At 42.4% G+C, this 26,531-nt stretch overlaps 1 protein-coding gene across 1 annotated transcript in view; it reads right to left on the bottom strand.

The window, feature by feature from the left end:
* The window catches only part of VPS41 (VPS41 subunit of HOPS complex), a 164,958-nt gene that overhangs the window by 110,178 nt on the left and 28,249 nt on the right, over positions 1-26,531 (bottom strand). Inside the window, exons 3-4 of the mRNA XM_044675398.1 lie at positions 19,874-19,981; positions 10,910-10,987 (exon numbers count right to left, since the gene is read on the bottom strand). Of these exons, the coding sequence (XP_044531333.1) occupies positions 10,910-10,987; positions 19,874-19,981 (186 nt within the window). The remainder of the gene's footprint in view (positions 1-10,909; positions 10,988-19,873; positions 19,982-26,531) is intronic.

Below are 26,531 nucleotides of genomic sequence, written 5' to 3'. Positions count from 1 at the left end.
GTAACAAGACCTGGAAACAGACAGTCTCCTAACTAGAAAGAAGCAGAGAATGTCCAAAGGACAGAGAAAGGAATTTAAACTTTATTCAAATCTGGTGCTACTCAGGAGGAATAATCAGCTCTCTTGAACTCAAAAATGTCTGAGATGACTGCTGCATTGTAATAATATCAATATAACACTGATGACAAGGATGATGCTCAAGTGGCCACAAAGATCACTGGCTTGTGTTCAGGTTATTGTTTTTAAAAGTGGGGAATTGTTTAAAACATTTTAATCTATTTCTACCTTTTTTTTGTCTACTGAGTTGTACTGGGAAAGGGTTCATTTCAAATACCTGATTCATTTCAAGAAGAACTGAGAAAAATAAGGTTGGGATAGGATTAATGAACATTCTCAGGGGATCAAAGTGAAGGAATGGGAAACAAGGAAGCCCAAGAGAAAGGAAGGAAAAAGGAACATGCTGGGGATAAAAACAATCTCCTCTCCCTCAGATGTCTCCCAGCAGCTCGTTGTTGTCTGTCTGTAAAGAGTTCATTCGTTCCTAAATCACAGCCAAATTCTGATGTGTCTTCTAAACACTCGGTGCATAATAAACCTTGGTTGAATCCAACTGGTTAGCATCAGTGACAAAGAGAATCACACTCCCAAGGCTTGTTCTGGAAATAGCAGTCAGGCTACTCTAGAGCAGAGGAGGAGGGAATTCCAAAGGCTGGTTGTAGGAAACAAAAGAAGAATAAATTTATGAACCTCATCCCAATCGTCATCGTGAGAAAATACAGGTTTGTATGAAGAAGTCTTCCTTGGAAGCCTCATCTTAAGATGTAGGTGAACCTCGGGACTCAAAAGCTAAGCCAGCACCGCAGATTCCAGGTTCTGGCAGGGTGGAGGCCAAGCTGGAAGGAAGGCTTTGAGTAAGGGCTTTTGGGCCTGCCATGCAAGAACCAGATTCAGTTAAGAGAAGCTTTTCCCCAGAAGGTGAGGCACTAAGGAATTGAGTTTTGTTTTCTTGTAAATTTGGGCACAGGCAATTTATGAAATAGTCTCGTATGGCAAATATGCACTGTGAAAGGACTATCTGCAACAGTGAAATCATGGAATTTCTGGAACCTAAATGAAATATCTAGTTAACAGGAAAATGATTTACTGACCAACTACGAAGGTGAGGAAAGTATCCGTCCTATGATCCCTGATTTCAAAGACCTGTGATAGAAAGAGTGAAGCATAATGTGTGAATATTACAGCTGAGCTACCAATACAAGCCAAACAAATGTCAAAGGCAGTGAGGACCAGGGGCTTGGGTCCAGAGAAATATCAATCAAAGGGCATCAGCATGTCTAGGAAGGTTCCAGAAGAAATGAGATTTCACCTGATTGGACCTGAAAGTATGTCAGGATCTGCTTAAGCCCCAAGGGGATGGACAGGCATTCCTAGTGGGGAAAAGGCAGAGTTATAAAGGAATAAGCCAGAGGGCAGGAGAGAACTCCCACTGTAGGAAAGGAGTGAGAAATAAGACTTGAAGAGGGGCAGGAAGGTGTTAGGCTGAGGGGAATCCTTACACAGGGGATAGGGATTTTATTTTATCCTCTAAGCAATGGTAAGTGATTTAACAGGGAAGTGACATGAGAAAAGGGTTGAGCAAAATAACCTAGTAATATTATATTGGATAGATGAGGGAGTGGGGCTTGGGGAGGGGTTGGGAAAAGCATAAAGCAGGAAGACCAAGTTGAGACAGAGAGAGACACTATAGTAATAGCACAGGCCTGAATCAAGCAAAATTTAGCAGAAATCTGAATTTTCTGTGAAAATAAAAGCATCATTACAAATACAGTCTATTAATTTCATCTCTTAACACCCATATCAAATATAAAGGCAGGCAGACATTCCATTGAAATCTCATGTCTGGAGCAAAGAGGGAATCTTGAGGCCATGCCTACTTTGCCTCTTGAGATATTAATTTCAATAGCTGTGTATTGATCTTAATAAAACGCCCCAAACACCCTTGGGGTATTTTGTAATTCCTTTTCTTTTGTTGTGTTCTACTTCCAAGGGATTTATCTATTAGCCCTTGTTTTGCCAGGCATGGTACCCCAAACTTCCAACTTGAAGCTCCACCTGCAGGAAGACCAGTGAGCAGCCAATATTTCAGCCAAATAGGCTTCTTCTGTTCACCTTCAGGCACTTGGGAGGGACCAGCCTCAAGGCTATTTCAAGGAACTCTTCCAAAGGGGGTCTTAATTTGAAAACTGGGCTTTCAAATTAAATTAGTTTAGTTTATAAGTCTGAAGAGAAAGAAATAACTTATTAAGAGCACTAGTTTCTCAATTTAAAAGCTATTTTAGATTTTTGCAAGAATGAAGCCATCTGAAAGTTTATAACTATTTAGAAAAAATGGTTATTAAGATAATGTAAATTGATCTCTGTTGATGAATGCAATTTTCTTAGCAACTTGGAGCATCTGACAATTGAAACTGAACCTATTTTAACTTTTTCAATGGTAGAGTTTGGGTTGAGTAGTAATTAACTTTATAAAAAGCTTTCTAAGTTAAGTCTAAATTAACTTAAAGTATTTTCAATTGGGAATATCTTAATTAACTTGTATATGTACTGCCTGTTCTCATAAATCTACCCAAATTAGGACACTAACACACAAAATATTGCATCGTATTCCAACTATTTGTATCCAGTTAACAGTACAGCTCTGCCCTGATACAGAACATCAAATCTCTATTGGCCTCCTCTCCTCCACCTTTCATCTTGCCTCAAGAGTTAGAGGGGCAAACTCAGTAGATCTGATATCAGTGCTATGATGTCATAAGGCATGAGGCCACTGTCACTCAGGAAGAGTCCTAGGTAAGAAATCCAGAGGCATTTTTAGATTCTGCCACTCACAAGACTATAGGAGCCAGCCGTGTGGTACAATGGACAGAGCATTGTATCAGGAGTCAGGAAGACCTCAGACACTTATACCTTCATGACCTGAAGCAGTGGTTCTGTAACTTTTTTGGCCTACCACCCCCTTTCCAGAAAAAATTTTACTTAGCGCCCCTGTCACATACTATCACCATCCCCTTACAGTTATTTTAACCAAAAGTTTTTTAGAAATACAATTAACATAGATTTATCTCTTATCTTTACTAATATCAAAAATGAAAAAGGTAAATTCACAAACAATGAAGAAGAAATAAAGTAATTAGGTACTCTTGCTAGTTATATGCAAAATAACAATCTAAATGAAATAGATGAATATTTATAAAAATATAAAATGCTCAGATTAATAGAAAAATAAATAAAGGAATTTATTCCCTCTTAGGAAAAGAAATTGAACAAGCCATAAATGAATGCCTAAGGGGAAGGGGAGAAACAGAATCATAAGAATTTACAAAAGTGATTCTCTCAAATATTTAAAGAACAATTAATTCCAATATTAAACTCTTTGAAAACATAGAAAAAATATTTTCAAAGTCATCCTAATATATAAATATGTTCTTGATACCTAAGCCATCAAAGGTCAAAACAAGTAAGGAAAATCATAGACCAATATGTGAAATGTATAGCAACATGAGATAGGGAGAAGGCACAGAGGATTAAGAGCTTGGGCTTGGAATCAGGAAGATCTGAGTTCAAATCTGGCCTCAGACATATACTGATTGTGTGACCCTGGGCAAATCACTTAATCTCTGACTGCCTTTGTTTCCTCAACTATAAAATAGGGATGATATCTCAGGGTTGTTGTGAGGATCAAATGAGACAATATTTGTAAAGCACTTAGCACAGTGTCTGTGTAATAATGAAAATAAATGTAAAATGTAATAATTCAAATGCTACATGTAATATTTAGAAATTGGTTTTGTTAAATAATATTACAAAATTGTTGTGGTGCCATTTATAAAATTAACTCTTAAGTCATGAGGATGATAGTAGTTTTTAACAATTTAATATAAATATAGTATAAGAAAGAAATAAGGAAGGAGAAAATTATTTCCTAGCCTACCACCCTAAAATCTGATCCATAGAATTCCAACTCTCTCCCTGCCAAGATTCTGATCTCCACGTGGAAGTCCAGGAGTCTCTTTGGAGCAAGAGTCTTAGCAGCCCCTGAGGGTATCTTCCGCCTGAGCCGCCAATGCCGAATAGAGTAGAAGAATCAATCCCAGAAAACTCATCAAAGAACTGGATCTCTTCTGTGGTCTCATCTTTTATAGTTCTTTTCTCTACGTCACTTCCTGTCTTTCTGAGCTGGTCGGTCACATCTCAGGCACCAATTAAAGTCTCCCAGGTCATGATCTCAGGGCTCTTAACCTGCGACCTCTGTTGGGAGCATCCCAGCTGCACTAATGGGATGGGTTGGACGAGAAGAAAGTTCACGACTCTGGGAGGAAGGTTCCCTTTACACATCAGGCACGTAGTGAGCACTATATAAACAAGAGCTATTATTTTTGTTAGAGCATAAAGATTAGACCCCATGGCCAAGTTTGATTTATACAAAAAATGCAGAGCTGGCACATTAATAGGAGCATTATAAGTATACTTGACCATATTAATACCAGGATCAAAAATCATTATTATATCAATAGAGGCAGAAAGTGCTTTTGGCAAGTTACAACACCCATTCTTGTTACATACATTGATCTTTCCTTAATATGATAAGTAGTATCAAAGACCAAGAGCTGGCATCATCTGTAATAGTGTAAAACTAGAGGTTTTTCCACTAAAATTCAGTAAAGCATGTCCGTTATCACCATTACCTTTTAATATATTTCTAGAATTCCTAGCCATATCAATAAGAAAGGACAAAGAAATAGAGGGAAATAAGTACAGGCAAAGAAGAAATAAAATTATCACTTTCTTACAGATGATATCAGATTTATTTTTTAAAAACCTGGAATCCATTTAAAAACTGATTAAAATATTTGACTTCAGCAAAGTTGCAGGATAGAAAATAAACCTATACAAATCACCAACATTTCTGTATATTACTAACGAAATACAGCAAGAAGAGTGAGAAAGAGAAATTCCATTTAAAATAACTCACAGGAAATATAAAATACTTGGGAGTCTACCTGCAAGACTCACAGGACCTATGAACATGATTACAAAACTCTTTACCCAAAGAGTAATTAGAGTAACATAACTGCCCATGTTTAGATCAATCCAATATAGAAAAATGACAGCACTTCCTAAATTAATCTCTTCAGTGCCATGCTAATCAAACTACCAAAGGTTTAATCTACCCAGCAAAATTAATAACAAAATCCATCTGAAGGAACAAAAAGTCAATTATTTCAAATGAATTAATGAAAAAAGATTAGGAAAGAAGGGTGCCTAATAATACTTAATTTAAAAAAAATCGAAATTCAAACCTATATAACACATTGACAAAGTTGTACATTCTATGTACTATAACACAGCTGCAGTAGTCCCATTTGGTACTGAAAGTAGCAAGAGAAGGCTTTTTTTTTTTTCTCTTTCTTAAGTTTGGGCATTATAGTTGCCTAATGTTCAGTTTTAGTTGTTTTTACTGTTTTTGTTCCTTCTATTCTATACTGTTATGGTCATTGTCTATACCAGGGTCGGCAACCTTTTTGGCCATGAGAGCCATAAACGCCACATTTTTTAAAATGTAATTTCGTGAGAGCCATATTGATATCTCAGTGATTTGTTCTTTGAGCTACCCACTGTTTAGGATTAAGTAATCAAGTCTCCAATTTTTTTTCATTATTTCTTTGGTGTCTATTTATCTCTTTATTATTTGGTATATCTTTAGTATAACTTTATTATATTATGATCCATAAATAGTTCTGCTTTTCAGCATTGATTTGTGAGATTTTCATCCCCTAATATTTGGTCAATTTTTGTGAAGATGTCATGAAGAACTATGAAATAGGTATTCTCATATCTATTCATCTATCTGCAGAGGTCTATCATAACTAATTTTTCAAAGACTCTACTCAAGTTCTTCATTTTTTAAATTTGGAAATTAAATTTTTCTAGGTCTAATAGGGATGCATTGATGTCTCCCATTACTATAGTTGTGCTATCTCATTTAACTTTCCCTTTAAGTATTTAGATGCAATGCCATTTTGTACAGTTTTATTTTCAACATTCATTATCTGTAATCTTTCAGCAGACTAGTTTCCTTCTTTTAATTAAATTTAATTTTAATTGTTGCTTTGTCTGAAATCATGATTACTACTCCTGTCTTTTTTAATTCATTTAAAACATAACAGATTTTGCTCTAGCCACTTATTTAAATTCTGTGTGCATCCCTCCGTTTCAAGTGTATTTCTTATAACAACATAGTAGTAGCTGCTGCTCTCTCATCCAATCTGCTTCCTTCTTCCATTTTATGGAAGTTTACTCTATTTTTATTTGCAGTTATAAGTGTCAATGGTATATCTCCCTCTAACCTATTCTCTTATAATTTTCCTTCTGTTTATGTCCAGTCCTCTTTTTATTAAAAAAAAAAAATAAAAGTGTGATGAGAAAGAACTAAGCTCTCAGGAAATGTAATCTGCTTCTTCTGCTCTTCTCTTTCCTACACCAAGAGCTGTCTTTTGAGCTTCTTTTAGAAATCCATCTTCTTTGTTTTGCTTAAATCTCTTCTACAAGATAAACACCCATTTTTGTCCCCAGTCCTATCAATCTTTTCTCATATTTCCCTCTTCTTTCCCCTACTGAGCGAAATGTATCACTGTACACATATGTGTGCATTTGGAGACTTCTTTTGACCAGTTCAGATAAGATTTAGGCTTCAAAGTCACTCATTTCTCCCCCATCCCTTTCTCCTTGATTTGATATAGATTTCTACTTGCTTACCTTAATTATGAAAAAATGTTCCCCATTCTTTCTCTTCCCCCCATCCTCTTGCCTCTTCCTTTCCATTTTTCTTTTCAAGTTATCAGAAATTAACAAAAGCATTGCCATAGCCTTCTCCTAATCAGATTCTACTATGATCTCTATATTGACAGAATATGAGCAGACACATTTATCATCCCTTTGAATATAAAGTTTATTTTGTTTAGTCTCTTATAATTGTTCGCTCATGTTTACTTTTCTATGTCTCTCTTGACTCCTGAATTTGCACCTTAGAGTTCATACTTTGCTCTAGTCTCATCATCAGGAATTCCTATTATTCCTCTTTTTCATTACACATCCATTTTTTTCCCTTTTAGGATTATATTCAAACTTTTCGGGGAAAGTTTATTCTTGATCGTAAGACTGTTTTATGGAACATCATAAGCCAAGTTCTCTTCCCATTCATAGGGGTAGTTGATAAATCCCATGTGAGTCTGACTATAGCTCTTGAGTATATTTATTCTTTCATTTCTTTCTCTCTGCTTGCATTATTTTCTTCAGGCTGGACCCTCTGAATTTGACTATAATATTCTTGGGACCTTCAAGAGGTGATCGCTGGATTCTTTTTATACCTCTGTCTCAAAGGGATCTGGGCAGTTTGAACCATGATACTAATATCTCTCTCTCTGCCTCTGTCTGTCTGTCCATTCTGCATCTCCTACAAGGTTGACCTTTGTAGATTTAGGATGTTTTCTTGGACTGGTGCATAGCCTTAGCTGCCTTTTAGTTCCATTGGTATGCCCCATATACCACATCTCTGGCCGTATTCTCTTCTCAGGATCCACAGACACCTCTATCTGTCTCCTTATGCTGACCTGAGCTGGAAATATGACTTACTGTTGTTTTCTTGGGTTTCCCAAAAAGGCCATGGTCTGGTGAACTTTCTGGAGAAGCTATACCAGAAGATGTGGATTGGATTGTACTTTATTCGGCCCCTCTACCATCTTGGTTTTGTCCCCTTTTGGTTAGTTTTGTTAAATTTCTTTTGTTCTTCCTTTTTTCTATTTGATATAAGGGATGATGTACTGGGAGAAGCAAGAGGATGGCTAGGATATATAATTTATATAAAAACAAAAGATTATAATTGAATTTTATTGCTTAAGAAAACAAAATAAGCTGAACTGATACCCACACCTTCAAAAATTGCTTTATCACAAAGTGTTAAAGCAAGATTCTCAAAAAAGAATACCATGTACAATTGCTCTCAGGAAAGAGGTTTTATACTAAAAAAAAATTTTTATATCATTAAAAATACTATTTATTTCATTGCTATCTCATCCAGTTTAATTTCTATTTTTGATTATTAGTTATACTGTATATAATGTGTTCCAAAACAGTACATACACAAAAATATGACTCGAGGAAAAAGTACACACATATTTGTAATGTTTGCTCAAAAACTTTTACAGATGGGATACATGATCAAGAAAACGTGGAGCTGGAATCATTAGTTCCCTGTCATCCCGTTTCCCAACACTTACAATTCTGTGTATCCTGACCCTCCCCATGACTAAGTCAGCTCCAGCTTCATGGCTTACTCTCAGGCTCTTCACCAATTCCTCCAAACACCTGAACGCTTGGGGCTGATTCCTGGCCCTCAATCGTGACTGAGAATAGGCTCGCGTGCTTCTCTCCCAAGAGCTCTTCCTCCCTCCCTCCCGGCCTAGGCCTGGACCAAGGCTGTCCAAGGCTGCCTCTTCCCCACAAACCGGCTCCCCAAGGGCAGGCACATCTCACTTTTCTTTCTGTAGTCCAGCACCCAGCCTAGCATCCAGGAGGGGGTGAACAGATGCCCGCTGATCCACAGAGAGAGGCGCACGCTGCTGGGCACTGAGCCCTTGCCTTCAAGTTCCTCCTCTGCTACTCTGTGCCTGGGGGCCTCGGTGGGCAAGTGTGAACCCACCTCACCAGGCCTCGGTTTCCTCATCACACAAGCGGGAGGCTGGCCTTGATGACTCTAAATCAATGGCCCTATCGACAGGCAGGTCCTATGAGCACGTTACTAAAAAGGATCACAAAGAACTTTCTCTCCCTCGTTTCTTCTGCCCAAACCCACCAGGCCTGGAGCCTCTGCCTCAAGGCAACGAAGGCTTCCTCCGGAGCACTCTCTAAAGAACCGAGAAAGAATCCGGGGCAGGAAAGCAGCGTCCAGGCAGAAGCGTACGCTCTGTCAGGCGACATCATGGTCATCACATCTGACTTTACTGCCTGCCGTTGCTTCTGAACAAACTCCGCGAGGATCTGGAAAGTCCCCTCTTGGGGCCCCCCATTCTCTGGGCACTCCCTGGGGCTGCAGAGACAGAAATGATGTGGCCCCCGTTGAGAAGCCTGCCGGGTACTTTTCTCAAAGTAAGACCTGAGAAGTTGGGGAAAGAGAGGGCCGAGCCCCGAGAGTGTCCTGAACTTTTTTATAAGCATATCTTTTTTTTTAAATCCTCACCTTCCACCTTAGAATCAATACCACATATTGGTTTCAAGACAGAAGGGTGGTAAAGACTAGGCCAAAGGGGTGAAGTGACCTGCCCAGGGTCACTCAGCTGGGAAGTGTTTGAGGCCAGATTGGAACCCAGGACCTCCCGTCTCTAAGCCTGGCTCTCCATCCCCACTGTGCTACCCAGCTGGCCCCTATAATCCTATCTTTTAGAATTTCTGTTGAACAGAAATAGCCATATAAAAAGGCTCCAGAACCTAGAACGCCGCCTGATGACGATGACAAAATCTGAGGCCTAACAAGAGTCTCCTGGTTGTTCTTTGGAGGCCTCTCCTGTCCCAGAGAAAAGGGGAGAATAAAGAGGCTTGCTGAGGCCTGCAAGGAAGACAAAATGCCCAGAAACAGAGACCTGAACGAGGCCAGCTGAGGGCCAAGAGGCTGCCTCACATGTCCCCTCCCAGCGGCCCGGCTGCCAGAACCCTCGAGGGGCTCCCAGCTCTGCCCCTGCTGGGAGGTCTCGCCAGAATGAACCAAGCGCGTCTTCGTCGCTAAGGACGGGTCAGCGCCAGACTGTGGCCCAGAAAGGGGCCTCGGAGAACCGCCAGTCCAAGATAAGGCAACAGCGAGAATGGGGAGACAAGCTGGAGCCAGAGGAGAGCCCGTCCTGGGGAGGGTCTGTACTTGGTAGGCTAAGAGGAGGCGGTCAGCGTGTTGGCACGAGATGTCCGAGCCCCGGAAGAAGGGCGGGAGGGGAAGGGAAGCTCCGGACCCCTGGGAGCAAGGGGGGAAGGCGGAACTCCAGCTTGGAAGCGCTCCGACCGCGGCCCTCCCAAACCCCCCACGTTCTCTGGATCGATTCTAGGTCTGAGTTTTCCAAGGCCCAAAGCACGCCCCATCCACGTCCCCCGTCAGTCCTGGGTGCCCGACGGACGAGGTGCCTCGACAGCTTGGCCAGGGCTGACGCCGGCCCACATCCACGTATTCCTTTCCCAAAGAGCCCCCGCACGCAGCCGGCTGAGTTTCATGCTGTCAGACGAGCCCCGAGTTGGGCATCTCCTTCCTCCTCAGTGATTCCAAGAACCACAACAGGAGGCACGTCTGGCTCTTCTCCTCCAATCAATGGAGTCAGCCTCAGAGCATTCACACAAAATATCAGCTTTATATATCGGGAGGAGACAATCGGGATGAGGCCGGAAATCAATCTGCTTTCAATTACGCCCGGCACCTCGGACAACAGCCGGCTAACGGGGCCGCCGCTGCCCGCTGCCCAGGCAGAAGCTCCGGACAGCTGCCGCGTTGGGCCTGGATCTAGACACGCCCCGGAGACCCACGAGAGTCACTGCCCTGAAGGCCAAAGAGACGCTCTCGCTGGACCAAGCGATTTAAGTGGAATTCGGTGTAAATGGCCCCTCTGTCCGCCTCAGATAACGGGCTAGAGAGGAAAGCCTGAACGAGGCAGAAAGGTGGCCGCGCTCCGGACACGGCCGCGCTGCCCGATCGGCCTCTTGGCGTCCGGACCGGCTCTACATGCGCGTGCGAGATGCGGACGCCGGAAGCTTTACGCTGACCTTCTCCACCCCACCTGGCTTAGCTCGGGAAGGGCTCTCCATGCGGAATACTCACGATGTCGAACTTCTGAGTGATATTTCCTTGGACGTCGAGCAAATAGACCTTGCCGTAGTGCGTGCCCAGCGCCAGAAACTGTGAAGAGAACAGAAAGGTCAGTCCATCAACAGGTGATTAACACAGTGAGAAGCCCGGCTGGGAGGCAGGCGGCTCAGTGGTCAGCGCCGCCATGTCACAGACGGCTCCCTTTGGACGGGGCTGCTCTGGCCTTCCGGGGAAGACTCGGGGCCCGGACGAGTCACGGGGCCCTCCGCTCCCATCCCTAATGCGGCCCCGACGGTCCGTGAGAGAGGACGCACCAGGACAACAGCACAAAGGCCAGCGGCCCAGATGAGGACGAAGCTTCACTTCGGAGTCCAGTGGGCAAGGCCGGGGCCGCCGTGGGAAGTGGCCGAAAAGCGCCGAGCTTTGGGGGATCGTTTCTCCACAGGACACCCCCCGCCCAGCCTGGGAATGTGAAGACTGAAAGAGTCACGGATGGATCTGTAGAGTCAGCTGTCATTAGGGAATCACTCAGAAAGCGGCCTCTAACGCTCTGGAAATCTCCTTTTTCTATGTACAAACACAAGGACTTTCTGCCCAAAATGACTACAGAAGGACACCCGCGTGGAGTGTCTGAGAAAGGCAATGAAGAGGCAAGCAGGCCGCGGGGACCTGAACCCCGAGAACTAACCCTAGGCCAGCCTGCCCGGAATCCGCCCGAGAACGCGAGGCTGTGCATTTCCCTCAGCATTCTTCCCATGGTGTCGGCTCCTAAATTCTCCGTATTTCGCTGCATGTAAGCATGCTTCATTGCAACCTATAATGAAATGCTCAAATTTACAGGCACTGCTAAGCGTGTCAGTCAAGCAGCACAATCTTTAAAAAATAACCTTACAGAAAGTCAAGGTTTAAAAGGATTTCTCAAAATGGAATTGCTTAAAATGAAATTTCAGCCTGGCCACTTAAAATATGAAGAAGCTACACTAAAGGGGAGTCAAAAAGGAAAAGACGGGGTTCATTAGAAATTCATCCCCTGCAATGCCTTTCACTCCTGCAAGGTTGCCTTTTTTCAGGAAGAAAAAGTCCCCCGGGTACAAAAATCAATACTGGTTAATAAAACATCAGGTGTGCAGACATAACTAGGTATGACTATTCCAGTGCACAAGGCCTGCTTGAATGCACCAGGTGCCATGACGATTAGTCATCCAGGGCAGACAGCAAGCTGGGTGAAAATATGATGCCTTAGCACTTGGGGGCCCACGGGGGAGAGCGTTCTGGTGGGCCGGGCGGCCCAGGATCTCCACCAGCTTCCCACAGGCACAACGAAGCCCAATTCTCCTAATCAGGATTCACCCTGATAAGGCTTAGCTTGGAGGCCAAAAGATTTCACAGGGCTACTCTGACGGGGGCCACGGTCTATCCCACAGCCGATAGTGAACCCCACCTTTGTTTGGAGGCCCCCACGGGAAAAAGGCCGATTTCTCAAGCACCCTCCTACTCTAGACACGGAACACGACTGACGATTCTCCCTGCAAAGAGCTCATGTTTGTCTTTTAAAAAACAAAACAAAAGCAACCCTGGGTCCAGAAACGGCTTTGTCATCCCCCTCCCACACCTCAAGGAACTAGTGATTTGTAGGCTTCCTCTGTTTTAGGGGTCTCCTAAAAACCAAACAATTAGAAGCTATTTTCCAATTAATCTCACTGTTTAAAAGGTGAGTGTGAATAATAAAATAAAAGCTACTAAACCCACTTTGATTCCAAAGAACTCCAAACTGAAAACTCTGTTTTACGCATTTAACAGACAAGTTAACTGCAAAGACAGTCCTGATTAAAAAAACCAAGAGAAGAGAATGCCAGCGAATCATTTTTCTAGGCCAGGTCAATACAGGTAGACAGACATGTTCAGCCACAAAAGGGCACTTGCACAGAGGCCGGGCCCGAGGGCAAGAGGCTCTCCATCCGGCACCGGGGGCCTAAGCCGGGCTGAGAGCTCACTATCTAGGTCTGATGGAGGAGCCAACCTGAGTCTGGAAAGGAGGCACAGTCAGGGCCCCGGGAAGGAAACAGCCTCTGGGTGGCTCGAGCCCAGGAGAACAGGGTCTCAGGTCCAGCACGCAGCAGCAGCAGCAGAGTGTGAAGTCTTCAGAGGAAGACCGAAGGCAGGGATCCCAGGCCAGAGGAACCTGCAGGTCGGTCATTCTGAGCCAGCAGAGCTCCCCACTTGCTGGACCGCTGCTGGGTCCACCAGCCATCTACTGAAACTCCAACTGCAGCAAGCCCGCAGGCATGGCTCTTCAACTCAAACCCAGGTCAGAAACCAGAAGCCCAGAAGAGCTCAGAGCAGAAAGGGCCCTGCATCAGACCAGTGCAGGAATCCTTGGCCAGATCTGTTTATTCCCCATTAACACCCAACACCCCAAAAGGCATCAGCAGGACCAGTCCAGACGGCTACCCCAGCCCCCAGTGTGCACAGGGCCAGGCTGTAACGTAAAGTCTCGAGTCAGAAGCAGGCTGCAAGAATGAACAAACAAGCAAACAAAAAAAGAATCCCAACATGGAAAGGTATCATGCTGACAGGTGCTCAAGACAAGCACAAAGGAGAAAGACTCCAAATATCTACCAACAAAACCTCAAAGAAAACACGGAACTGAGGCACAAATTCGACCAGAACTCCTGAGAGATGAAGCAAATGGCGCCTGTTTTTATTTTTTAAAGACTTAAATATTTCTATAAATGAAACGATAGTGATAGAGGAAAAATGGAAAAGAAATGAGAGCTATGGAAGAAAAAGCTAGAACAGGAACCAATAGTTTGGCACAAGAGGCACAAAACCTTACTCAAGAAAAAACTCCCTGAAAATTGTAATCCCCCAAAATAGAAGAAAATGATTCCATTGGATCAATGATGGGCAAACTTTTTAAAGAGGGGCCAAAGGAAAGGAAATGCTCATCTTTCAGTCTGTTTCTAAGGCAACTCTTTTCGAAGTTTCATTGTATTGTATCCTACTCATTGTATTCATCAGATTAGGAATAATGTCATGGGGCTGGATAGAACATTTCAGGGGGCCACATCTGGCCTGTGGGCCATTGTTTGCCCATCACTGCATTAGACTACAAGAATTATTCAAAGTCCAAAACCTGAACAAATAGAAGATGTAACATATGTAAATGCAAAAACAACTGCCCTGAAAAATGCATCCAGTAGAGAGCATTTAAGAATCATTCGACTGCATGAAAGACATGATGAAATGAAGAGCCTACACGACATATTTCAAGAAACTGTTAACAGAAACTCTCAAGGTATCTCAGAGCTAGGGGGCAAAGTAGAAATAGAAAAAATCCACTGCTCATCACCAGAAACTTTAAAATTAAGACTCCCAGAATATTACAGCCAAAATCTAGTTTTCATGTCAAAATAAAACTACACTAAAAATGCAAACAACCAGAAAGAAAGACTTCAAGTACTGAGGAACTGGTCAGAATCGTAATTGACTTAGCAGTCAATAATATAAGGAATTGGAGAGCTTCAAATATGCTATTTCAGAAAGCAAAGGATAAACACTTATGACCAAGAATAAGATACCCAGAAAAAATGAGTATAATCCTAAATGGAAAAAAAAAGTTAATGAAATAGAGGACTTCCAAGAATTGTTGAGGAAAAGACCACAGCTGAGTATAAACTTTGCAGTGCAAACACAAGAGCCAAGAGAAATATTAAAATGTAAATATGGATGAATAATCATAAAGGACTCAATAAAGACAAATTGTTTACATTTTAAATATAGAGAGAGGACATATATGTACCCTCAGAACCTTATTATCATCAGGGATCACAGAGGTTGTCTAATTAGACCCAACTAGTTTTATTATGTTCTAAGGATCTCAAAAGAATAGAAAGGGAAGATAAGAATGCCTTGAGGAAAGTGGGAGAGAGGAAAGGAAGGACCAAAATAATTATCTCACACAATTGGAATACACAAGGAGATCTATACAATCAGGAAAAAGGGATGGGGGGAGCAAGTAACTTGAACTAGTCAAAGAAGGGGAAAATAACTCACAAACAGAGCTGGTTCAGGGGGCAGTTGGGTGGTTCAGTGAATTGAGAGTCAGGCCCAGAGAGGGAGGTCCTGAATTCAAATCTGGCCTCAGACACTTCCTAGCTGGGTGACCCTGGGCAAATCACTTGGCCACTATTGCCTAGCCTTTTACCACTCTCCTGACTTAGAACCAATACACACTATTGATTCTAAGATGGAAGGTAAGGGCTTAAAAAAAAAGAATTACATTTCACTCCAAGGGGAAAGCTGGGAAATGAAAAGGGGAGAGGAGAGAATATGAAAGAGAGTGTAGTTAAGGATGTATTTATCCTAAGCAAACAAATTCTAAGCAAGGACATACAAACATATTTATAGCAACTCTTCTAACAGTAGTAAAGAACTGGAAACTGAGGGAGCACCACCAATTGGGGAATGGCAGAACAAGTTAGGGTATATAAATGGGATGGAATACAATTGTACTTTAAGACACAATAAAGGGGATTGTTGGAGAAAAATCTGGGAAGTATGAACCAATTCTAAGTGAGGTGAAGAGAACCAGAAGGGCTGATTTAGTGGTAATAATTTAGTGGCAAACTCTTGAGATCTTTTTATCATTTCTGATAATCTGATAAGGACGCTTAGTTGATAAGGAAATGTCTTTTAGCTCATGCTTCCAGCTCTGTCTCTAGGAGCATGGAGTTTATTATATATATTTCAAGACTCATTTCACACAAAAGCACACCACCACCCCCGAAACTTCACAGAAGTTACAAATTATGTCGTATCAAAACACAAAAGGTCTCATTGGCTTCAGAATAGAACAAGGCCAAGGCTGAAATTTGACTGGGTTCTTATCAGAGAGCCAAGTTGGCAAATATTTTTCTCAGGGTTAACTGAATTGCCCCTGCTAAGGTTTTGGCCTTGGCTGTACCAGGCAGCTGCATTCCTGGCCAAAGGGGAAGAGTGTTAACCTTTTAAATTCAGGTTTGCTAGGAACTTAAAGCTTTTCATTAAGGCCACAATACTTTTCGACAAGAAATCACAAGGATCACAAAAGGGGTCAAAAGAGGAATCTCAGATTTTTATCTATTCTCTTATTGGCCTCCCACATATTTTCTTTAAATTAAAATGATTTATTACACAGGAAAACTTTTAATAATGAAAGGATCATTAGTTATAATCATCAGCTATAGCTGGATCTGATAGGATTTACAAATTAAACTGTTTATTTCTGGCTCTCTGATCAATACAATAACCAGGATTCCACATAAACATTTGACCAGCCTCCTGAAAGGAAAGTGAAAAGACTCAGAATATGGAATGAGGACAATGTTTTGGATGATCACAGATGTTCTTAAAGGAGGTTTTTGTTTTCTTTTTTTCTAAATCAGGCTCTCCAACTAAATTGATAGGGGGTCATGAGAGATTAAAAAGCTAGATGACATGTCATTAATTGGAAAACATTTTAATTTTAAAAGTATGTCTATATCAAATTCAAAAGGAAAAGAAGTGGGAATAGAGAATAGGGGATCATAAGGGAAGATAAAACTGAGGAGAGAATAGCTACAAAATAGCCAACTTCTTGATCCTGAAGGAAGGATTATAAAGGAAAAACAGAAAAAGCAAAAAATCTAGACTATCTGGGAAATGTCCATCAACTGAGGATTGAAAGAAGCAACTGAGTTGTACAGATGTCATGGAATATCACTGATTTTGGAGACTCCTGAGTACATTCATTCCTATAGTACGAACAGGAATTAAGTCAACATAAGACCAATTTACACAAGGTCCAATTCTGTAAATGAAAGCAACTCTGAGAGACCTAGGCTCTTGGATCAAAGAGGTAGCCAATCACTTTCCAGTGGACACATAATCTCGCAGGGTCCCATCTTCTGGCAGAAAGGAGATGGATTTAAGAGGAGAAAGAAATACAAATTTGTGGGAACGGCTACCATGGGGATCAATGCTCCCTTGCTTATTTGTTACAAAGCTGTTTTGTTTTTTTTTTTGTTGCTGCTGCTGATGATGGAGAGATGGAAAGGTTGGGAGAAAGAAGTTTTATAATAATGAGGCTGCCTTCCCCACCCCCTTCCAAAAAAAGGGCATTTTAAAAAACACACAAAAAAGAAACAGAAGGAAGAACAGAGAATTATGACAAATGGTTATAAAAGTAACATGAAAGTATATCCTGGAAAAAAAAAGTGATATCTGACACAGATTCAGTTTTATAAACAATCCTCTGGGTTTGTTTTTCCCCTGTATTTAGGGAAATGTTCTTTGTTTTGGGTATTTGATTCAAAAGGAAAAAAGAAAAAGAAAGACTTTTGATAAGATATTTTTTTCGTTTAATAATATCTATCAGCATTCAGATTGAGATAAATCACTGCCCTAAGTTTTAGATGAGTAACAGTCAGAGTCCTCCAATCAATATAACTTTACAAAAGTGAATTATGGGACTTACGGAAACATCTAACTCATAATTATAGATGAATGTCATTCTCTTTCATGCCTTGATATTTTTATTAAACTTTTTTTTTATTCTCAACATCAAATAACAAAGAAGGGGTATTTCCATATATATACAAAGTAGCACAGAAAGTCTGCACATAGAGCCATAAATCTGCACCCAGTTTTCTCCCCCCTTCAAGTATACATATACAACCTGCCAGTTTCAAAACTGCCCAGCTTGTATCACTTGAGATTTTCCCTTTGCTTAAAGTGCAAAACTCACAATGCAATAATTAAAATGGCCCACACATAAAGGAGTTGACAATACTCAAGAACTGTAGCAAAACTCAAAATTGAACTTCCTTCACTTTGATCCCCCCAATTCCTAAAATGTTTTATGCTTTTACTATTCTGATTGTGGCTATCTTTGTTTAGTCTTTAGGGATAATTCAAACACTAGCCAGAAAGGGGAAAGTTGGGAGGAGGGGCAAGCAGGGAGCCAAGAAGGTCCAGAGAGGCCATCAAGTGCAATCCTCTTATGTTACAAATGAGGTACAGGTGGAGTGACCAGTCCAAGGTGGCCTGAGGAGAGACAGCAGCAGGCCCCGGGCCCTGGTCCTTGGAGCCCATAGCCAGGGACCTCAACCTCCTTTTTGGCTACATACTCTGGGAGGTGCCAGCAGACCATCCTGATGGAGATGTCCAGGAGTCACAAGGAAGGGAGAGGCCTAGGGTTGAAGGGAACAACTGGGACCAATGGCACAGTCCCTGGGGCCTATGGGAGCCTTACAGAAGGCTTGTGGATCAGTGGATGGATCGCCACACAAGGGATGACTGAACCCAGGGGAATGGGTGAGACTGTCAAGGACGAGAGAAAGAAGGCCGAGGGCAGAGCCTTGGGGACTCCCACACAGTGGAAGGGATGAAAAGGAACTGTGGAAGGAGACCAAGACAGAACAGTCAGACAGGAAGAAAGACAACCAGGAAAGAGCTGATGAATTAATGTAACTTAATTAGCTCCTTTTGGATCTCGTTAGAAAAGCCTAACTTATCTGACAATACATAGAGAAAGGCAGCTAGATGGCACAGTGGATAGGGGGCTGGGCCTGCAATCAGGAAGACCTGAGTTCAAATCCATCCTCAGATTCTTAGCCAGGGAAGGTCATCTAACCTCTACGTGCTTCAATCTTCTCAACTATAAAACAGAGATGATAATAATAGCACATGAGAACAAATGAGAAATAGTAGTAAAAGGCTTAACCCAGTGCCTGGCATATAGAAGGTGTTTAATAAATGTTTGGAGGTTTGTTTGTATATCAGATGTGAACAACTAATCCTTCTAAACCAAGAGCTGGCAAATTAGGGCCTGAGGGCCAAATCCAGTCCTTAGCTTCTGTTTTTTTTAATGCGCTTGAACTAAGAAAAGTTTTTACATTTTTCTTTATATTACATTTCTACATAAAAAAACTACTTTTTCATAATATTTTGTTTTCCCCAATGACATGTAAAAACAATTTTCAATACTCATTTCTTTCTAAATTTTGAGCTCCAACTTCTCTACCTCCTTCCATTCTTCTTTTCCAACCTTCTCCACTCCCAGAGATGGTAAACAAAAATCAGGTTTTGTTTTAAAATAGTTTTTCTATCTTTGAAAATCTAAGAACCAGAAACACTCATAGTTTACCACTGTAAGGAATGATCTCTTTAATCACTGTCAAAGCTCTCCAATTTCTTTAGTAGGGTACTCTCTCCATGAAGGCATGTGCTCGGCTTGGTCTCCACACTGATAAAAGGAGCTCTTTGGTTGTGTTGGGAGAGCTTTTCTTTTTAAACCCTCACCCTTCTGTCTTAGAATCAACACTGTATATTCGTTCCCAGGCAGAAGAGTGGTAAGGCCTAGGCAATGGGGGTCAAGTGACTTGTTGAGGGTCACACAGGTAGGAAAGATCTGAGGCCAGATTTGAACCCAGGACCTCCTGTCTCTAGGCCTGGCTCTCCATCCACTGAGCTACAGAGCTGCTCCCGACATATATTTTAAATTAAGCTTGCCAGGTTGTTCAATCAGGTCAACTACTCAGTAATCTTTGTCAAACCAACAATGTGGCTGGACTTGAATAGCCAGTGTGGCAGCTTCCTTTGCCAATGCAGACCCACAATTTGCCACCCTAGCGGGATGCCTGGGCCACCAAGAGCTGTTCAGTGACTCATACTCTAGTATGAGTTGGAGGAAGAACCGATCCGAGGTCTTCCTCACTCTCGGCTTAGCCCCAGAGCTCCTCCATTGCGCATTCCAGGGCTTCAATGGTTCCTCTGCTTGGGAGAGCCAACAATATTTGCTAAACACCCAGAAATTACAAGCCAGCTCGGCTCACTAGTGATGAGCCATCCATAGCGATCACTCTACAAACGCCCCTGGATTAGGCACTGAGAGATAATTCAGGGTGAGGAGGGACAAATCCAGAGAGCCAATGCCAAGAAGGACCCCATCATTACCTTCTCATGTACCGTCATGCAACTGGCGGCATCTTTCTGTAGAATTTCAGTCACCCCATTGGAAAGCCTTTCATATCGCAGTTTGGGCTCTTCTTCACTTTCTTCTTCCTGTGAAATAAAGGGACAAAACAACCACCATCATATCTTTCCTGTGAGTGAGCCTGAAGGAGCCAAGTCACGGGAGTTCTGCCTACACACACACTCGCATCCCACTACATCAATCTGCTCCACATTCATACCAGAAAGTGTAAGACACTCAGTAGTCTGCGACAAGGCAAAGAATGGACAAGAATAAAGTTTACGGAACAAAATAAAAAATAGTAATAAATGCACCAACACGGCAGCTGATGGTTTGAAGGAAGAGACGCACACATCTCTTTAAGGTTGCTACTCCCTCCTTTTTGCAGACCAGACACTAAGTCTCATAGAGATCCTCACATAGATCCTTGCTGGATCTCCACTCCAACCTGCCCCTCCCATCTTCCCACCCTGCTTGCAGTTAGTTAGTGTTTTTTCTTCTTTAATTTGTCTCCGAGTACTCTTCTTCTTCCAACTGAACAAATGAATGAACGTAAGCTCCTTGAAGGCAGGGGCTATTTAATTTGGGGAATCATATCCCCAACACTGCAGCTCTTGAACCAAGCTTTGAAAGGAGCTGGGGAGGGGAAGGGGCTCAAGTAAAACAGAAATTCATTCCTGGCATCATTTAATTTTAGGTAAAAGGTGCAAACGATGGATGGGTCCTACGGCACAGGATGCCCTCAGCTAAACTGGACTTTGCTGATTTTTCATGATCTCCATCTCCCAGTGGCAGCCTTATGAACTGGACAGAAAACCAGGCCTCAGCATCACAAAGACCTGAATCAGAGTCTCCTTTGATCCATCAAGGCCGAGTGACCCGTAGTGCCCTGTCACTGCTAGAAGCTGCCAACCAGTGAGTGAGTTGCCCTGATGGGGCAGTTTCCCCGCCGCCAAGACACAGCTGTCTCACTGCAATTGGAGTTCAGACCAAAAAGAGGCCCATGAGAGTGCTCCAGTGCAGGGCCACAGAAAAGAACCTCCAGGCCCCAGCCACCATGCATCTGAATGGCTTCTGTCCAGCGTCTCTGTGGGGCGAAAGGCAAACAAGGCTCAGGAGACCGTGGCTGATAAGAGCTGGAGGAATGGAAAGCCCATCACCAGATTGTTGGTAGCAGAAGCCAGAAACTGGGGTAGGAATTGAAAAAACAGTAGGGGAAATACTGGTGGGCCAATCCACGGAGAAAAATGGTGCCTTTGGATTTCTACACAGCCAGCGCACAACTGGTTCCAAGAAGCTTGGATTTGTGTGATTATATTTGACATAAAAGCAGAAACTTAGAAGTACTGGTAATTTTAGAAATTAGGTTACACGACAGTCCAAGAGCAAACCCAAAAGGGACCCAGTGAGCATGCAAAGCCCTTCATTGCAATCTTGAACCTTTTTAAAAATATACCAAATAGGAGGCAACTGGGTAACAGTGGATAAAGAGGCAGGTCTGGAGACTGGAAGGTTCAAATGTGGTCTCGGACACTTCCTAGCTAGGTGACCCTGGACAAGCCACTTAACCCCCATCACCTAACCCTGGAACCAATACTTAGTAATTGATTCTCAGATAGAAGGTAAGGATTTAAAATTAAAAAATGAAAATACACCAAACTCTAAATCTGAAGAATTCCATGTTAAAATCAAAAAAATCTGACCCATTTTCAGCTCTGAACCACAGAACCTCTGATTCCTACCTGATCAGCCAGTGGAGAACCTTGCCTCCAATATTACTGAAAAAAGAGAACCCAATTGTGGAGCAGAGGCTCCCTCTTCTCTTCTCATCTCAGGCCTATGTGAAGAGGAAGTCCTTCTCCAATCTATACACCCAAGTGAAGTGCTCCCACCCAGTCCATCCCTTCTTTTCCAGATTTCACTATTATGGCCACTTTCTCATTTATTTTCAATCTCTTCCAGTCAGTTGGCCAGCTGCTTTGCTACTGCTTATGAATGTGCCCCTATCTCTCACAGGTTCCAGATCTCTCAGTGGAGTCACCCAGTCCCCCTTGGTTATTTTCCCGTAGTTCTCTTCCCTTTGGTAACTAAACTTCTGGGGAAGGTTATCTACAATCACTGCCTCCACTTTCTTTCTTCATTCCTTTCTTAACTTTCTCATCTGGCTTCTCACCTCATCATTCAAACAAAAGTCTTCTACCTGCCCCCTCCAGTAGCCTTTCCTTAATCCTCATCCTTCTGGACCTGGGCAGCCTTTGATACTGCAGATTATTCTCTTCTTCTTGCTAGTCTTCTGTCTCACAATGGTCACGTCTTGGATGTCCCACAGAACTCTATGCCCTTCTCTCTCTTCCTTCTATACGATTTCACACAGTGACCTTATCAACTCGATGGACTCCATTCTCATGCCCAGGATAATTATCATCAAGGCCTATTCCTCTTATCCAGCCCAAACTTCTCTGTTGACCACCAGGCTCCTATTCCCAGATATCTACTGGACTTCTTGAACTGGATCCCTGTAGACGTCTTAAACTCAACAGGCAGCAAAGTGAATCATTTCCCTCCCAAATCTTGCTAACTTCCTTATTAGGGATGAGAGTACCGTCATCCTCCCAGGCACCCCCCCAGGTTCTCAATCCTCAACCCTCACTCTCACCCACATATCTAGTCTTCTGCCAAAGCTTTTACCTTTATTAACATCTCTCCCCTGGCACTGCCATTACCCTGGTGCAGGCCATCCTCACCTCATGCCTAGACAACTGCAGTCGCCCACTGGCCAGTCTCCTGGGCACAGGTCTCTGCTCTCTCCAATCCTTCCTCCATCCAGCTGTCAAAGTGATTTTCCTAAAGTGAAGGTCTGATCATGGTGCCCCCCTACTCGATAAACTCCAGTGGCTCCCTCTCACCTCTAGGATCAAATACATAACTCTCTGTTTGGCATTCAAAGCCCCCATCCACTCTTCCAGGCTTCTTACAACTTAGACCCCCTCCTCTAATTGTGTACCCTATGATCCAGTCACTCTGGCCTCCTCGCTACTCCCTGGCCCACAGCCCTCCAGTTCCCAATTCTAGGCATTTTCTCTGACTGTCCTCTAGGCCTAGAAGGGCCTCCCGCCTCACCTCTAGCTCCTGGCTTCTCTCAAGTCCTACCATCAATAAGAAGCCTTTCCTAAGCCTTCCCTCTGCTGATTATTTCCAGTTTGTCCAGTGGCTATAGCTATTTGTACTGAGTTGTTTGCGTGGCTTCTCCCTCATTAGCTTGTGAGATCCTCAAGAATGAAGTCTGCTTTTGCTGGTCTTTGTATCCCCAGAACTTAACACAGTGCCTGGCACACAGTGGGCACTTAATTGACAGATGTAATGATACTACTACTAATAATATGACATTATACACACACACACACACACACACACATATATACAAATATAATGAAATGATGACATTAGAGAGTGCTGGATTTAGATTGAGGAAGAATCAGAGGGGCAGCTGGGTAGCTCAGTGGATTGAGAGCCAGGACTAGAGACGGGAGGTCTTGGTTTCAAATCTGACCTCAGACACTTCCCAGCTGTGTGACCCTGGGCAAGTCACTTCACCCCCATTGCCCACCTTTACCACTCTTCTGCGTTGGGGCTAATACACAGGATTGACTCCAAGACAGAAGGTGAGGGTTTTAACAAACAAAGAAACAAATAAATAAATAAAATAATTTTTAAAAAAGAATCAGTCTCAGGTCTCATCTCCAGGCACATACTAAGCCTCGGTTTCCTCATCTGTAGAATGCATAACTAGGTTATCATCTCTTAATCTCCAAGGCTACTAAAAAATGTGCTTCTATGCACCAGCGCCTGCTCTCTAAAAGGCCCCGTGCTTCCAGAGTCTACCACCTAGAAGTGATTCCCTGAGTGAAGAAAACAAACAAAAGCTCCGATGTCAATAGTCAGTGAGATCATTATCTCCAATATTAGAGAAAGGTGCCTATAGGCAATCCCCTGACAAATCTCGGTCACAAGTCAAAAAGTGATTGTGTCCATTTTTACATTCATCGGCTAATTAGCTAAATTCCCTAAAGAGGCAAAGAAAATGTTCAAAGCCACAGAATAAATCATTTCTGTGTGTCTTTTGTAGGCAAAGAATCGAGCATCATTACAAAATTTACATTTCCTGCTGCCTGGATGATCTGTGCATTCTGAAATGTGTTAAATAAAAATTGAATTTCTGGCACATCGTTTATATAATAAAATGCCACATGTTGCTGAAGCCTGGACATCCGATGTGCAGCCAACGTGAAGAGTTAATTTAAGTCTCTTGCCTATTTTGCATAAAAGCCCTCATCCACGGCCCATTAGATAAAGTTACTGTAAATAAGTTTAGCCTGTCTTATTCATGAGTTAAAAAGGAAGGCATTTCTCTCCTACATACATATATGAAAACATATACTTTCCAAAGTCGGTGCACTGAAGCATTCTTACTAGGCTGCAGGAAACAGAAATAAAATGAAAACTTTCAGATTAGGCGGCACCTGATACAGCATTTCATGATTTCCTGACAGGTATCTCTTATGTTAAGTTAAAGGTGATTTTTTTTGCTCTTTTTTCCCCTTCCTATAAACAAAGAAAAAGGAAAATGATTTGTAAAAACCCATTTCCCTGCACTTCTCCTATTGCTGCAGAGTCTAGATAACATTTTAAGGAAAAATGGCCAAACATCAAGGGAATTTAATATACTTGAATTTCACTTTAATTTTTTTTTAAAATAGAACAGAAAAAAGCTTTCATGCAGCTTGAACTAAGGTAAACACAAGCCAGTGTTAATAAAAAGCAAATCAATATTTTTTGTTAAATTTTAATAATCTTGCAAACCTACAAATAAAACCATCAGTAGCTTGAGTTGAAATGACAGTTAGCTGCGTTTCTATGACAACCTGCTAGAATAGTACAAGTCCTGACTTGGAGCTAAGCTAAGATATGAACAGAGTGACATTTACCCCATACAAGGGAACTCACAGCTTTCCTTTAACCAAAAAAAAAAAAAAAATCAATTTCTCCACTACCATGGATTTTTGCTAAGTGTCTAGGTAGCACTTTTAATTAAAGGGAAGCCCTTCAGCCTCCCCTCTAAGACCCTAGAATGCCGGTTTAAAATAAAGTGTATGTTATTTGTACTAAGGAGACTGAGTTTCCATATTTAAAAGAAAAGTCACTTTGGGGGGATGACAAATGGAAGTACTTCCTATCAGAGTTTATCAAATTTCTGCCAGAAATGCCACTAAGTACTACATCATCCAGCAGATTTTCCTGAAAGAAAGAAATCGGGCTGCGCCATCTTGATCTGAATGCAGCCAAAGTGGTATATAGCCTTCTACTTCCCGGGCTACACAAATCATTTATTTAAAATCCATCTGGACCACTTGCATCTCTGGAGTCTGTAACAACAATGTCATAAATAGGCTTCTACAATCGAGTTTTACAATTGCTTCTGAATTTCCTCAACATCCTTCATAAAGTGATAGAGCCTGTATATAATACCACTAAACTGGCTATAATTCAAAGGCAGAATTAGAATGTCTTTCATTTGAATTCTTGAAGTCAGACAGAAAGTGCCTCCCTTCTCCATTTCTATTGCTGTTATTCAGCCATTCAGTCGTGTCGGACTTGGCAAAGATGTTAGTGCTGTGTCATTTCCTTCTCCAGTGTGTCCTCATTTTACAGATGAAGAAACTGAGGCAAATTGGGGTTAAGTGACTCGCCCATGGTCACACGGCTAGCCAGTTCAGTGTCTGAGGTCAGATTTGAACTCAGGTTTTCCTGACTCCAGCCCCAGAGCTCCATCCTCTATGCCACTCAGTTGCCTCTGCTTCTCCTTGCCTTGCTGAGAAATAACTAGTACCGCCGCGGACCACTGCTCTTTACTGATCCCTATTATCAAAATCAAAGTAAAAAGACCAGGATGCTTTGGGGATAATAATGCTTACACGGATGAGACAGGCCGGTAGACGGCTCAAGCCGAGACCATCTTGAACCAGTCACGACCCGACTCTCTCACGACGGTCACTCTCTTTTGTTCCCGTCAGGTACTTCAATATTCCTGGGGCAAGTATCTTGCAGGGACACGGATGAGACATCCTCGGTCACTTCTCTGGGCTCCAGCAGCATGGAGGGTCAGGGAGCCCCAGAGCAGATCAGGGAGGATTCATGGCTTCCTGTCTGCAGACTTGTTATGGGCTCCCAGCTCCTCTCCAACTGCCCCGTGTGAATTAGCTGCTGGACACAGCCTGGCTCCAGGGTGTGCTTTTCCTCGATGTTTCCTCCCAAATGCCCCAGAACTAATGAGGCTTCTTCCCAAGGACTTTTCTGTGAGGTTCTCTCTGACAACTGGCATTGCTTTTGCCCCCTTCAGGCAATCCAATGTAGGACTATTAAAGGGGCACCATCTTTGACAACCTTGGCTGATCTGAACTGAAGGAGACCTCGCTTTACCCAACTAGCAGACTCCAGCGGCTCCTGAGCATCTCCAGGATCAAAAATAAGGGCCTGTGTTTGGCAACAGACTTAGAGTGTGTAAAAGTGAAATTTGGGAAATGCCATCTTTAAGTATATATATATATATATATATATATATATATATATATATATATATAT

The sequence above is a fragment of the Gracilinanus agilis genome, chromosome 1 (genome assembly GCF_016433145.1).
Source record: "Gracilinanus agilis isolate LMUSP501 chromosome 1, AgileGrace, whole genome shotgun sequence".
Taxonomy (NCBI): domain Eukaryota; kingdom Metazoa; phylum Chordata; class Mammalia; order Didelphimorphia; family Didelphidae; genus Gracilinanus; species Gracilinanus agilis.
This window is presented reverse-complemented; position numbering and strand designations above follow the sequence as displayed.